We start from the raw sequence: 15492 nt of genomic DNA, 5'->3' as shown, positions 1-15492 counted from the left end.
AAAGGAGAAGAAGGGACTGCGTAGGAGGGCAAAACGAAACGGGACACGAATGTGTAACGTAGACACAAGAATCCGTCCCTGGTGCTGGTCCGTCCTGGGGGAATGGGAGGAGCGGGCTCCCTTCGGAGGATAATAAACTCTGGAATGAGGGTGTGGGCTGCTGCTTCTCGCTCCCCCCCCTCATTCCAGATGCATGATGACTCGCTGGCTTTCCCTTTTTCTTTCTTTCTTTTTTTTTTTTTTCCCCCAAAAATCGTATTTTGAAGACAACCAAAAGTAGAACGTGTTCTGGGTGTGGCTGCATGTGATTTACCCAATAGCCAAAGTGGGGGGGACCGCTGAAGGGGAAAGACAGAGCGTCTGCTGCTGAAGGGAGCGGAGACCGAGGGCTGCAGTAAGTGATGGGGACCCTATCTATTTTCTCAGTGCTCCTCAAGATAATTTAAAAGTAGAAGAGAGTGGAGGGAGATAACAAGAGAAAACTTTTCTTTGCATGCTGGGGGTGTGTGTGGAGGGGGGCTTAGCCACCTGGATGAGAAAAGAGATGGAGGCTGGAGAAGGGAGGTGGAAAGAGAAAGAAAGCAGATGGAGTTATATGTTCTGTCCAAAATGTTTCAGAAACACTTGGAAAACTGGCCAGATTAGGAGGGAGACAGGTGGGAGGGAGGCTGGGAAGACCAAATGGTCTTGAGAGGGAAACAGAGGCAGCAAGCAAAGAGTTTCTGTGTTATAGGGGAGGGTATCCTTGTTCCTGCCTTAGCTTTCCTCTGACTCCTCTCTCCTCCACTCCACAGGGATGAAGACCTCTGGAGCCTGTATACTGTTGTGTCTCTTAGCACTCTCCTTGTCCCCAGCTGGTGAGTCCTTACGCCAGGGGGAGGATTTCTTCTCCATCCCGGCCCCGCGGAGTTTCCTACGCAGGCTAGTGTGCAATGACCTAAGGAGAAAGACAGAGACATGTAGATGGACAGTGAAGGGGGAAGGACTGAACAGGAAAGGCATGGTGGATACAGGGTTGTAAGGAAAAATTTAGGAACTGGGGACTGGTTCCCATATGTGTCCACTCTCCAGTAAGTATTGGGAGTCGCAAGAGACAGAGGTCCGCAGCCTCCACTGCAGAGATGTTTGGGTAAGCAAAACATCCAGGTCGAGTTGAGAAAGAGGGTTACCTGTGCTTTGTGCTTACTATAGACTGCTGTACCACCTGTGTTTGCATCATCTGCCGAGCATTTCCCAGTGCTCCACAAAACTTGTTCTGTCATAGCTGTGAAACGTTTGCTGTCACTAGCGGTTCCTGCTGGAATGGCCCCATTCCAGGCCACTTGGCTGCCAGGAGGTTTTGTAGGTTTTTTGTATAGCTGTTTTGAGAAACCTAACCTCTGTAGTTCAAACCACTCTCTGCTTTTGTGGTTGTTGTTGTTGTTCTGTTTTGTTGCTCCACTTCTTTGTTTGCTTGGAGTTACTCTGGCAAAAATTCAGGTGGGATCAAATCTGTTAAAAAACCCCCAAAACACAAAAAACCAAAACAAGAGGGCAGCATCAGACATTATAGTCGGAAGACTCAGGACAGGCAGCAAAAGAAGATTAATTCCAGTGAATGGAAAAAGCTTCGCCCAGGAAAGACTGTATGTAGGAGACAGATGACTGCACCTATCACATTCAAATCAGGTCATTCCAACCTACCGTCCTCCCCTCGTGCTGAACCCTGTTTCTGCTCCCAATAGCACTTTTTCCTGTAAAGGTGCACAGTAGAGTACGTCATGTTTGTGACTGTGAAGCAGGGAGGAGAGGCATCCAAGAGATGAGCTTGTAGGTGGCCTACAAAGTTAGAGGCAGAAAAAAAAGACTGTGGTTTTTATGGTGCATGAAGGAGGCCTGAAAGGAAGATTTCTTACTTTTGTGTATTTTGTTTTAGTATTTCTGGGTTTTTTTTGTTTTAACTTGGAAAACAACAGGAATCACTAGCTGGTCTCTCATTGTCTCTTTTGGTTTTGGGTGAGCTACAGATTCAGTGAATTAGGGTTGCAGTTTTCTCAGACCTCAGGGATTAATTTATTGCAACTTGGACAATAAAATCCAATCATTTATAAAGCGTATGAATTGGGTACCATAGCAAATACAAACTGAAGTGATTGAAAATCTGATAAGAAAGTCACCTCTTTTGTCTCCTCTCCTCACATACAGAGGTTTCACTTCACTTGTGTCCTGTTGTTTTAGAATTGGACCAGTTTTCTAGTTATCTTTGCGGGGGGGAGCTAGTAAGAGCTGGCTTTTCAATGTTAGAAAAAAGGAGGGGAGCCTCCCCCCTTTTTCCATGAGTCTCCCGTTTCAAATCTGGCACCGCTGGCCCCTGCAGTGGTTTCGGAATTTGTGTACTGCCTTTTGTACCTGAAACAAATGAGAAAGCGTTCAGTATCTTTTTTCTCCTCTACTCATTACCATTAAGAGATGAGCCAGAACAGGGAAAGTTTTGGGCTGCACTACATTGTGCACTTAAGTTATTATACATGTCTGGCTCTCCCTGGGTCAGTCACCAGCAGCTGAGCCCTTGCTGGCAGCTGGGTGGGGAAGGGAATAGCAGGGTCCAGCGACTCCTGTAATGCTGCAGAGCAGGATTATATAGGGGTCCCAAGAGTCCCTCTGCAGCCTGCAAGTAACTGCTCTTGGAATGAGGAAGAACTAAGGCTAAAGCTCCAAACCTGATAGTTTTTGCCCATGCAGTGCTCCCATTAAGAACAGAAAGCTAAAGGCTGAGTTCATAAGACGTAGCAGGGTGTACTGTTTTTTGGGCTGGTCCTGCACACATCCCTGCAGTGCCCCAGATCACTGCGTTTTTCCTGCCAACTCCTTCCTTCATCCCACCCCAGTTATGCAGACATTTCCCTCCTCTGTGGCTAGTAGGAAATATTTTCCTATTCCTGGCTGCTGTAGGAAGCAGCTTTCTCACCCTGTATATTTGGACAAACGAACAGTCTAGCTCAGTTTCAATTTCTCCTCTTCCACACAGCGTGCACAGCCGTCTTCATCGTACTCCCTCTCCAGTGTGCCCAGGGGCTGAGAGGGGAAAGATCTTCTGCTCTGTGCTCCATACCCAGGCAGGATGATGGACCAGATAATTATTTGCCTAAGGAGCTAAAGACCTGCAGTCTGTTTCTTACTGTGCCAATGACTCAATCTGTGACCCCAAGCAAATAATTTCCATGAGTCGGTTTCCTCTTTTATAAAGTGGAGATAGGGATTTTGACCAACCTCCAGAGCAGGGAGGCAACATGCAATTTGTTTTCAAAATGCAGCAAATGGGGTTTCAGAAATGCAAAGTTCAGTAGCAGATCTGGAGGTATTTACTATCTTGTCCCTGTGCCTAGCCTTTGACCCTGGTGGAAACAGCAGGGATAGGATCAGGACCTGCTGTATCCACAAATCTTTGAAGAACAAACCCAGCCAGCGGTGGAGGCTGAGGCAGAGAGGAGATAATTTCTCCCTTCAGCAGAGGGCAGTGGTGTCTCCTGGACAGATAAGCATCTCAAAAAAAAATTCACAAAGCCTGCAGACTATAGAAATCCCTCTCTCTGTCCTTTCTTCACTCCCCTCTCTTCTTCTCTTGCAGACTGGTTTCCATGGGTGGTCAGTGGGCAAGAACTGGAAAGTGCAACTGGTAAGTATTACAGGCATGTTATGTGCTTAAAGACTGCTCATGTGACCCAGTTGTCCTGTGTAGTTACAGCCTGTTTAATTGCAAATGCTGTTCTTTGTTTCCTTGCCTCTGACATTGTGAGCTTGCCTTTCAGTGAAGATTAAACAAGCCCTCCAAGACAACCTGCTAAGTGTTGTGTGTTCTTTACAAATAATTCACTAGTGCTGGGGTCCTGAACACTTAGCTGAAGCGTGCTTGTTTGCAGTCAAGGGTTGTGGGAGATCCACGAGAGCTGAAAACTCTTCAGCCGTGAGGTGCTCGGGGAACTCTACCTGAGCTGCTCAAGAAAAAGGGTGCACAAGTGGCATGGTGCTTTAGCAGTGACGCGGCTGAGAAAGGACTGGTCTTCATACTGGCTGTGTTGTTAGGGGTGAATTGCTTTATCCCTCTGGACCTTCTTCCATTTCTGTGACATGATAAGATAAAATGAACGTATGTTTGCATCATGCTTCAGCACCCAGAAGAACCACAAGGGCCTGCCTTTTCTTTAAACTGAAGCCCCTGGCTAAGCCATCAGACATCTCCCAGCTACAGTCCTGTCATGCGCAATACCTGGGGCTTCCCAGACAACTGTTCAGAAGCCAATCCAAAATGTGTACACCAAGCTTCCCTTTCCTTCACACTTTATCCCTCCATCACACCTACCCCAGCTTTGCCATCAGTTGCCTTTCAAAGAAACTCATCTGCTGATGAATTTCTGCAGTCAAGGTTCTGGAGTTGCCTCCCTCCTTCTCTGCAGTGGGTGCCTCAGCTGTCTGTCCTACTGCTGCGGGAGCCATCAGCGCCTTCGTTTCAGACGTCTTTCTTTCCCATCGAGATGCCCACAGTGGCTATATCTGAGCAGTCAGAATATGAATCCAGAGTTCAGTAAGGGTTGATGCAACATGTGCGCACTAAGAAATCCAGTCCCCAGCCAGTCACTGAAAACAGGGATGGATACGGGTGGGATGGGGGTACTGTGTTTGTTTATGTATTTACTGGATTGGATCCCACTGTCTCATGAGCCTACCATGGTGGCCAAGGTAATGCAAGGTAGCTATGGCTAGCTATGTAAGGGACCACAAAGTAAAGACAAGCTCTCTCAAGGACATTCTCTCTTTTCCAGGCGAAGTTAGCACCGACTCTCTTATCAGCACCTCCGGTAAGCTCCTGTCTCTTGGCAACTTCAGGCTTCTTTTCCCCTTTTCCCCTTTACTCCTGCCTACATAGCCCCAGAAATTACCCATTATGCTCAGAAACTCCTCTTCCCCACTTTTGACATCTAGCAATGCTCTTCCAGCATTTATGGCTATCTGGGAGTCCTTTCTGTGCTCTGTGCAGGGAGATGAATTTGGGGTAGCTTAATGGCCTGTTCTCCAAGGAAATGCCAATCTCACCTGGTGTACCAGGGCTCTCCGAAGCTATTTGCACTGCAGGAAGCCATGAAATCCAAAGCTCACGCAGCCTGGGCTTCCAGAGGAGGTTGCAGGAAGGAAGAGACTAAATAACGAGGGAGAGAAATTGGTCAGGTCCACCAGTTAACTGGGCAGCACTGGGACACAGGTTGTGTCCGTGTCTGCTGAAAGCTAGTGGCCATGCTTGAGTGCTCAGGAGACAGAGGAGGCAAAAAAACCCGAAAGACAGTAATAAAGCAAACTCTGAGCAGTGGTGGGACAGGGAGGTGGAAATACTGTTCTTTTAGTACTGTCTTCCCTGCCGTGCCTGCAGCTATGTCACTGGGGGGCAGCAAAATGTACGCAAAAGATAGGGTAGATGGAGGACACTTGAAGATGAGCACTCCTCACATGCAATGTGCCTTCTCAGAGAGCCAAGCCTTGCTGTGGAGTTAGCCCCAGGGTGAGGACACAGAGCTGATGGGAGTGTAGGCATTTACAAGATAGGCGAATCCTGCCGGACTCACAATGGGGAATGGAGGAGAGGGCCAGAGGCTCAAGAAGGAGCCTCCCCGCTTTTTCCATACGAGTCCTGTTTCGAATCCGGCACCACTGGCCTTAGTGATGGTTTCTCTCTCTGCTGGGGCAGTCTCTCAAACGCATCCCTCTGAGGTGGGGGGGGACCAGGCAGGGCAGGGAGAAGGAGAACACATCTGGTCGACGATATGGTTCAACAGACAAAGGAGAGGCAGCAGCGCTCAGCTGTTGCTGGGAAGTGTGCTGTGTGTGTAGGAGAGCTCATCTGAGACTGGTGTCCCGTACTCCAGGACAGCAGTTCCATGGTCTCTCCTCTGCCCTGTGACTCTGCTCATCAGCTGGCTAGAGTATTGTGGGTCAAGCTGACCAGCTGTCATGGGACAACACTGGAGGAGAAAAGTGGAAGCACAATATTATATACATAAGGTGCATGATCTTCCTGGTGGAGATGGGAGGTGAAAGCAACCTGCGTCAGTCTCATGTTCAGTGCGTGAGACCTGACAGTCTGTAGGAGGATAGATAAGACTTGGTGTCCAGACCAAACTGATGGTGGCTAACCTACATCTAAACCTGAAAAGACTAAATGTGAAGCCTTTACAGCAGACTTTGGCTTCAAAATGCTTATTGTTGAGGGATCAAGAAGAAACTCTTCACAAAGGACGTGCCATGGGATCCATCTCTGCTCTACAGTGTCCCATCAGCTCTAGGACACCCGGCATATTCGCAGGAAAAGCCTGCAGTTACTCTGGCAAGTCAGATAACATCACAATCAGCGTTGTTTATGACCCAGATGTGGGATGGCTACTGGTCAGGCATGGTGAGCCAACGGCAGAACTGTGGGAGGGGGAAAGAGGCTGAAAGCTCAAATTAAGATCTTTCAGAACATCTTCTCTTTTTCCAGCTGCAGCTGTCACGCCACCTGTGCTTCTTAGTCCTGGTGAGTTTATTCTCTGTTCACAGCCAAATGTTTGTGGACCCCCCCTTCCCTCTCCTTGCCCAGTCCCTTGCACAGCCAGAATCCTGCCTTCCCTGACTGCCCCTAACCGCAGCCCTGACGCCCAAAAGCTTCCTTCTCTCTACGCCCATCTGTTTTGTCTATGCTTCTGGATGACAGTATGGCACGTGAACAAGAGAAGTAGAAGTCCTCTATAACTGTTGATGAAAACTTGCGCCTGGCAGTCAGTCCTCCGAGTTCCTTTCCAGTTTGTCACTGGGTAAATAATAAAATGTACTGGTTTACTGTGGTACAGGTGGGTTGCTTTATCAGAGGGAACAACAAACCAACCTGCTTTTGACCCCTTGTCGTGGACATTAAAGAACCAGCGGTCTGGGGATGCTGTTTCTTAAAGGAGTCACTGTTCCTTAGTAAGAGGCAGTCACAGGCTCCTTCGCTTCTTGCCTAGATGGCAATTACAGCAACTAAATACGTTTACCTGACCTTTTGAATTATAAGTCAAGATGCCCTTACAGTGTAATTTTGAACAGTAGTGGTAATGCTTTATGGTAAAGCTTGGAGAGATTTTTAGCATTGTTGGCTGGGTAGCTGGCACTAGATTCATACTGGATTTGTACCTTCTCTTACGGTTTCATGTCAGTAACAAGAAATCTTTTTCCACATTAGAAGTTACAATGGAGGGCTCTGGAAAGAGCTTTCCAGTTATTTGTTTTGAGTAGGCTGATGTCTAGGAAGATCATGGTAAAAATCACACTAACTTGGCTACCCTCTGTCTTCGACGCCCAAAAGCCTCCTTCTCTCTACGCCCATCTGTTTTGTCTATGCTTCTGGATGACAGTATGGCACGTGAACAAGAGAAGTAGAAGTCCTCTATAACTGTTGATGAAAACTTGCGCCTGGCAGTCAGTCCTCCGAGTTCCTTTCCAGTTTGTCACTGGGTAAATAATAAAATGTACTGGTTTACTGTGGTACAGGTGGGTTGCTTTATCAGAGGGAACAACAAACCAACCTGCTTTTGACCCCTTGTCGTGGACATTAAAGAACCAGCGGTCTGGGGATGCTGTTTCTTAAAGGAGTCACTGTTCCTTAGTAAGAGGCAGTCACAGGCTCCTTCGCTTCTCGCCTAGATGGCAATTACAGCAACTAAATACGTTTACCTGACCTTTTGAATTATAAGTCAAGATGCCCTTACAGTGTAATTTTGAACAGTAGTGGTAATGCTTTATGGTAAAGCTTGGAGAGATTTTTAGTATTGTTGGCTGGGTAGCTGGCACTAGATTCATACTGGATTTGTACCTTCTCTTACGGTTTCATGTCAGTAACAAGAAATCTTTTTCCACATTAGAAGTTACAATGGAGGGCTCTGGAAAGAGCTTTCCAGTTATTTGTTTTGAGTAGGCTGATGTCTAGGAAGGAATCATGGTAAATCACACTAACTTGGCTACCCTCTGTCTTCCAGTTCAGTCTGACAGCGAAACTACGACCGCTTCATCAGGTATGTTTAACTTTGCTGCCTGCACCCCCTCCCAGACCCACTTTCACCCACCCTGTTACCTCTCCAGGCATGTGCTGGCTGAGCACTGAGCTTTTTCTCCTGGTAAATTCCCTTCACCCTGTTCCTTGAGTTAGAAGTACTGGAGAATGACGGTAGTGGAAACTGAAGTCTTCCCCTGGGTGGCATGCCCGGGAGGGGAGGAACTGGCAGATCACCAGACCAGATACGCTGGGTCAATATTCTGCCATTGTCAGTGGCCGAGACCTGGCATTTCAGAAGGAAATGCAAGAAAACCCATCATAGTTAGCTACGGGGATGATTGTCCAGAAAAGAAAGGAACTAGATTTGTGTCCTGAAGGGTGAGATTGCAGATCTATTAGAAACATGAGTCTTAAACATGCAACTACAATTTACGTTTTGTTTATTTATGTCTGTCCCCTTTACAGCATGTGCCTTCTGTATTGAGGATTCCCAGTGGGCTTGTTTTGCATTTCACTCAACTTTCCCTTACTTTTGTCTTATGAGGCAAGGGGATCAGAAATGTCTGCCTTATTTTCCTCTTCTCTAAACCATCCCCATCTCTCACAAGAGAGTGGAAAATAGAGGCTAGGGGCCTTCCCTAGAAGCCTGGAGGACAGTACCTAGTGATGAAGTCATATATGTGCCAGAATGAGTGCACCTGCCAATGAAACTGGATTGCATCTGTGTGTGTGTGTATGTGTTCCCAGATTGTCGTGAAGAAAAGTTCCCTTGCACACGCCTGTACTCTGTTCACAAACCAGTGAAGCAGTGTATCAGCTACCTCTGTGTTACAAGGTAAGAAACCAGCAGTCCCTAAGAAAAGCCCTAAAAACTCTCCAGAAACAGCATGTCCCATTCGGCAATTGTTCCTTTGAAGACTAGAGGTTCCCTCAGGGAACCAGTTGGTGAGATGAATCCTATCCGCAGAGTGTCCTTGTAGGGTGATTAATTAAAACAGCACAATAACCATTATCTGTGCAGCACTAAGGAGCTGTAATGTGCCCTATATTGTAATCCGTATTTAAGGTATTTGGCCATTTCATGAAGTCTTGACAGATTACTTCCCTATTGACAACAGCCTTATTCTAGACTAACCAATCCTAAAAATTTAGGATTTGCCTCCTCATCAGTGAATATACATGTTTATGGCCTGTATCACTTTTTTGTTTCTTTGGGTCCCTGTGCCTTTCGCTACTGTCCTTGGCGTGTTCCTGGTGATCCCTCAGTGTGCGTCGCATGTACATAATAAACAAGGAGGTGTGCTCTCGCATTGTCTGCAAGGAGAATGAGGTCATGCAAGGTGAGTGATAGCACAAGCTAGCCTAGAAGAATAGCTGCAGCCATCTAATAGAGCCTCCAAGCTGACTAATTACCCAACCCCAATCCATATGTAGTAGTTTCCCTGGACTTGGTTTGGGGGAGCTCTAATGCAATGCAGCCTTGCATCCAGTTCGCATGCCATGAAAAACACTGGGAAGTAGATATTGTACTACCAAGAAGTATGAGAGCTCTGCCTTCCTCGATCTTGATCATGCTCTACTAGCCCCAGACACACCCTTACTCAAAGTTGCATTCCTTTGAGGTTAAAGAGTAACTCTCAGTATTTCTATTCATGAATAGAAACAGGATCCAGTCTAGATTTCTTATGCAGTCTTTGTTGCAGCAAAATACGAGTGATTTTAATATGTATTGTACATGAATAAAGCCAGAAGGAAATGAATAAAAGCCTAAGGACTTGTTCACTTGCCTCATGTATATGAGGCTTCAGCAGTTCCAACAGTTTCTGTAAATGCAGTGAAGGATGTACCTCTAACTATTCTGGTGGTGAAGAATTTGAAGGAATCTTTGATTATCTGTCAACCTGTGTGTGTCTGCTATGTCTTCAGATGAAATCTGTCGCCAGCTGGCTGGCCTTCCTTCTCGACGTCTCCGCCGATCTGGGCAACCCCCGCATCTCCCTTGCAGACAACTCCTGGAGCAGCAGCGCAGGAAGCCTGATGCTCTGTGAGCTACCAACAGTAGGAGAGAAAAAGGAAGGGAGAGAAGACAAATCATCATCCACTACCTACAACCCAAGACAAGTCCTTCTCATCTGTGATTTCCCCATTTTCTTGCTTCTCTGCCTTCCCCCACATCCTTTTCTTCAGGTGCTGCAGTACACAGAGTCCCCTCTCTGCTAGTCTGTCATGGTGGCTGTTGTCATCTTCTAAATCTGTTGCTGAGGATGTGGGATGCTCCCCTCTTTTCTCTCAAACTCTGTTTGGCAGGCCATGAACTGCTTATTTCCCAGAGGTCCTTATAAATGTGCTGCATCTTCTCTTGCTTTGCCCCTGCAGAGAGACGTACATAGGGACAGGATGTAGTCCTCTCCAACAGTACAGATGCCCTAAGCTGCGTCTCATGTGGAGGAGTGCAAACCTTTATGCCCTAGGACTCCTGGCCTAGGTTTCTTGCATGGCATCAGTATGAGTTCAGATATGGTTAGTCAACCTGAGCCTCTCCAATCCTCCTGAGCCACTGAGTTTGCTGTGTGATAGCACAGCCTCCTCCTGTGTCTGCTGGCCTCAGAGAAGTGGCAGAACTGGGAGATGAGCTGTCCTCAACCCAAGGCAAACCTCATTGTCCCTCTATGGCAGCAGATCATTTATAACTACCTCTGGGAAGTTCTTTGTCTCAAGCTCATTGCCTCCTTCACACACAACTGCTACCAAAAGGAAGGGTTCTGGATTTAGTATGGCATTATATTTTTCTCAAGAAGATTATGTTGGAACAGAGTGCTGCCTCTTCCTCTCCCTCCTCTCCTCTCCCCTGTTCTGTCCCTCCCTTCCCATTGAAGAAATCTCTTGATGCCCATTCCAGGCAAGTTCCAGGGAGCAGTAAGTACGGCTGCCTCCGCTCCTAAGCCCAAGAGAGCCCATGAAGAACCTGTGTGTCCTCGCAGTACTGGGAACCTGCAATGAATTAGCTTGTCCTGGTGACTTGTCTTGGTCTGGCTACCTCCACACTCTCCAGTTGCTGAGCCTGCTTTCAATATCTCCACTTGAGTTCTACCTCCTGACCTGGGAGCTCCTGCACAAAGCAGAAATGAGTCACAGGTTGGAATGGGATGTGGGAGAAGAATCGTTATCTGGGATCCCTGGGTTTTCTTGCAGGTTCTCTGGCTGTGCTGACCTGCACAGAGCCAGGTGCCGGTGGGGAGGTAAACGAATCTGCAGGTATAAGAGCTTATAGAGGCAGGCCAACCTGGGGGAAAGAATTCACTCTGGTAGCACTGGATGTCTGTGGTCTGCTCGAGAAGTTTGTTTTCCAGATATATGGAGAACATTTCCAGGTATAGGGGCAGTTTTTACTATGAGACTGGGTAGGGTAAGTGGGGAAGAGCTGTCTTAAGTGTATTAATCAGTCTATGTGACTCTTAGTGGCATGATTCTGTGGCGTACCGGAGCTGAGCAGCTTAGCTCACTGCAGCAGCAGATCAGCAAAGACCCTGTCTGTAGGATCTCTAAGCGTTGTTCCCCACTAACAGAAAGCCAGTTTGCTAGAGTAGGCATTCACCCCCATCACATAATATACTCTGCTGCTGAACTGAGTACCATTCAGCCTTGCATGAGTACTGGTCTGCTGCACAGAGCCAGGGTCACACAATATAGGGGACAGTTTGCTGCACAGAGGCAGACGTCTCCGAAAAAAAGAGCAAAACAATTAAGGCAAGAGCCTCTCCCCGGGACTCGGATTTCTGCTGTATGCAGCAAGAAGCATACACCCTCTGTGTAGAGGAAAACACCCTGTGCAGACATAGATTTGTTCCATATATGGCCATAGATGGGCTAAATCTCTCTATATTAATCCAGTATACAGGAGAAAGGATTCCAAGTTATGCGGTGACTGGAATTTCATCCTATACATAGGGGCATCGCACCCCTACGCAGAGGATGATGCTCCTCTTGAGTACTCGAGGCTCACGAGACTAGGGATGGAGGAGGAATTTCTGTACTGAGAGCGTGCACGTTTCTGTAGAGAGGAGGGCACTGAGAGCTTGATCTCAAAGACATTCAAGCCACTGGCAGCCACTGACTTCTATGCTGGGACGCCTGTGTGGAATTTGCCTGTGTGGAGGAAGGTAGGATGGAGATGAGATGTTAGAGGGAGCTCTTGGAAATTGGACTAGGCCAAGTCTCCACTCTGTATTTAGAGTTGAATGTAAGCTGATATAGATATAGATATATAACTGTATAACATAGCTACTGTACAGTATATAGAAATTTAACATTCATACAGTTTGGGGAATGGTTAGAAGCCTTTCTGTTGCTTGCTTTCAGCAGGGACAGGAAGAGGTGCTCCTCTCCAGGAGAACACTGTTTTAATGCTAGAGTCCATATAATGCACACAAAAATATTAAAAGAAAATTTATTTCCTGTTATTCTTGGCAACTCTCATGTGTTTGGGTTTATTTGTCTCTAGCTGTGTTTCCTCCAGATTTGTGGGCAGACTTGGCTCCAGCCCAAGTCTGTCATTTGGACCTCTTTACTCCCTGCTAGCTCAGTCCTCCACTGCCACCCTCCCTTCACTCGTGAGTCACAGGTCTTCCTGGGAGGTCGTTATTTATTCTAGGGATACAGAAAATTATCTTCAGCATTTTTTTTCCATGGATTGCTGTGCTAGATTTTCCTGACAGTTGATAGCTGCTGAGCACAGGGATAACTCCTCCCAGCCCATGAGATTTGTGCTGAGAACACATCTTTCCACTGTGCATGTGCCATGACTTGCTGGTGGAGAATTACCATCTCCAAGTAAAATGGTAAGATGGCTGAAATAAGAGCTGTGATAAATCATCTCATAAGCAAAGAATTTGTTCGCTAGAGCCATTTAACTCAGTAATGGGAATAACTGAAAGACTACATTAAAAATTACACATCTAGGTCAAAAGGATTAGGAAAATTTCTCTTTCATTGCATTTCTGACTTTTGCATAGATTCATCAGGCACTGACTGTACATCATATTTTGGTCGAAAAGATGGAGCACTCAGAGCTTGGGGGACTCTAGCCAGTGTCTTCATGTGCAAGCAGTAAAGTCTGCATTTAGATGGTATTTCTAGAACAAAAGTGGCTGTGGCCCAAATCACCCATTAAACTGCCTCTGACAGTGTCCCATAATTCTTCAGGACTAAACCACACAATGCAGGTTATTGCACAACACTATCCCCTAGAATCAATGCTCCTTCCTGGCTAACGCTGCGTTGTCCCTATCTCGGACTGTTACAATGAAAACAGCCTCAGCCTGGGTGACTGTAGTTGTTGCTCCCATCAGGTCCGACCCTGCTCTGACTCATGAGCTCTTGGCCTTTGCAGCATCCCTCCATCGGCATGTTCCACCGGCTGTGTGAGCAGAGTACAACATATGCCATCAACTTTTTGTAATTCAGTTTATTCTTCCCTTTCCTTACAGTACCGGAGTCCGCAGACAGGCTTCCCCATCTTCATTAGCACTTATCCCATACAGGGATTTATCTCCCCTGCATTCCAACCTGAATTGTCATGGTGCTGTGTTGCTGGTCTCTGGACATTGCCTTCTCTTGTAAGCTGGGGAAATGGTTTTAAATATAGCTCCAGCTAAGTCTTTCTCATGAGGTTGGACTAGCCACAAAGCAAGCTGCCAGAGTCCTGTTTTAGAAGCACGATCTAGAGTTTGTGGCTGATTTTCATAATGTCTTCTGACCTGGAGCGGGAGTTAGATGGCCTGCAGTCACTTCCCACACAGTGGTTATTCTTGCTCATTTTGCTGTCACGGCTCCTGAGTACCGATCAGTGTTGTCAGTTTGAAGGTTGCTCTTTCAAGGCCAGTGCTCTGATGCCTGGTCCCCGGTTTGAAGCGGTACCTCGCTTTGCCAGGCATATGGAGCTGGAGTTCCCCGCAGGGGAAGCTGGCCACACCGAGGTCTTTCTGCTGCACCTCGAAAGCAGGGGTTGTTCCATCTTCCCATCTCTCCTTCTCCTCTTTGTTCTCTGCCTCTATTTTCCTCATCTCTTCTCTTTCTTCTCTGTTCATATGTTCATCTTGGGGCAAGAAACACAGTGAGGAGGACAGCGGGGCTGAAGTGGGGCGGCAGGAAGGGTGCTCGATGAGGTGACACAGGGCATTGCCAAGTGGGGCTGGGGGCAGTGCTTGGCCCATGCCAGCTCTCCTTTTCTCTTGCCCTCCGGTTCTCACGCGCTGTGGCTCCCTCAGCTGCCAAGCTCAGGATTTCCTGAAGGGAAAGACATGCCAGTACAAGCAGGGAGGGGAGAATGGCACCTCAGGTCAACTTGTGCACAGTGGGAACAGCAACCACCTGTCTTGAGGTGGCAGCCCCTGGTTGCAGAAACAAGGCAAGGAGGAAGGGGAGTGCTGCGGGAAAGCAGGGGCAGGCTGTTGGAAGCAGCTGCCATGTCACCTGGAAGCTCCATGTTGCCCGGATCTTGTCCACAAGAACCCGCAGTATGAACAAAATGTGTTGTCATCAGGCCTCTCAGCTTGGAGGGATCCCTCAAGAGCATACTGCTGGCTGGGGTGTGGGCTTGTCCTTCACAGAGGGGAGCGGTGCTTGCAACCCATCCAAAAAGAGCACCTCTATTGCATAAAGAATAGCTGGGTTGAAACCAAAAGGGATTTTAGTTTAAAATTTAAAAAAAAGTTGTGTTTTTTTTTTTTTAAAAAAAGAAGATTTTAAAGGTACATGATCCCATAACATTTACTCCTGGCACCACATGGTCCGACGTTGTTTGACAGTGTACATTTGTTCAGTCATGAACAGCCCCTTGACTGGGGCACAGGAAATCTGAATCCCATTTCTGGATCTCCTCTTCGCCTCCTGCTCTCTGATCTTCAACATACTGCTTTGTTTCTCTCTGTTCCCTGCCATCCTTAGCCCTTGTTTTGTAGCAAGTTGGAATAAACTCCCACAAAACAGAGAGCTGGATTTTAGTCCATTAAAAAAAAACCTATAAAAAAGTGTGTGAAACATCATGAATGAATTTGATTGTCTACTTTTGCTATTAATGTAAATTATTTTTTCAAATAAAAATGTTTTCAATAATATAAATTATATCAGTTAAAATGCAAGCTGCATGTACTTGCTCCTACTGTGTTGAAGTATATAAAAAAACTGAATTAGTGAAAGTCATCAGCAGAGCAAAGCTTCATTTAATGAATAAATTCTTTTCCAGAATGCCGTTTTGGGCATTTTACTAAGATTGCAATTTCCATACAAATACAGCTTGTCACAAATTAGACATTAACAAAAAGATGTAATAAACAAACATATGGAATTCAATGTGTCTAAATAATACATAACGTGAGAACTCTCCTGCTTAAATATAAGAATAAATGTACATGAAGCTGTGCATTTTTTTAAATAAATGTCCTTATTGAGATAGTAAC

The 15492-nt window shown here is 46.6% G+C and overlaps 1 protein-coding gene across 1 annotated transcript; it reads left to right on the top strand.

Moving 5' to 3' along the window:
* The first annotated feature begins 249 nt into the window (after positions 1-249).
* MFAP5 (microfibrillar associated protein 5) lies at positions 250-12504 on the top strand. Its single transcript, XM_009290935.2, has 9 exons — positions 250-394; positions 795-857; positions 3608-3655; positions 4800-4835; positions 6506-6541; positions 8019-8054; positions 8783-8870; positions 9302-9375; positions 9962-12504. The coding sequence occupies exons 2-9, from the start codon at positions 797-799 to the stop codon at positions 10081-10083; spliced, it is 501 nt and encodes a 166-aa protein (XP_009289210.1). The 5' UTR covers positions 250-394; positions 795-796; the 3' UTR covers positions 10084-12504.
* The last annotated feature ends 2988 nt before the right edge of the window (positions 12505-15492 follow it).

This window comes from Aptenodytes forsteri, unplaced genomic scaffold (assembly GCF_000699145.1).
Source record: "Aptenodytes forsteri isolate BGI_AS27 unplaced genomic scaffold, ASM69914v1 Scaffold286, whole genome shotgun sequence".
Lineage (NCBI taxonomy): Eukaryota > Metazoa > Chordata > Aves > Sphenisciformes > Spheniscidae > Aptenodytes > Aptenodytes forsteri.
This window is presented reverse-complemented; position numbering and strand designations above follow the sequence as displayed.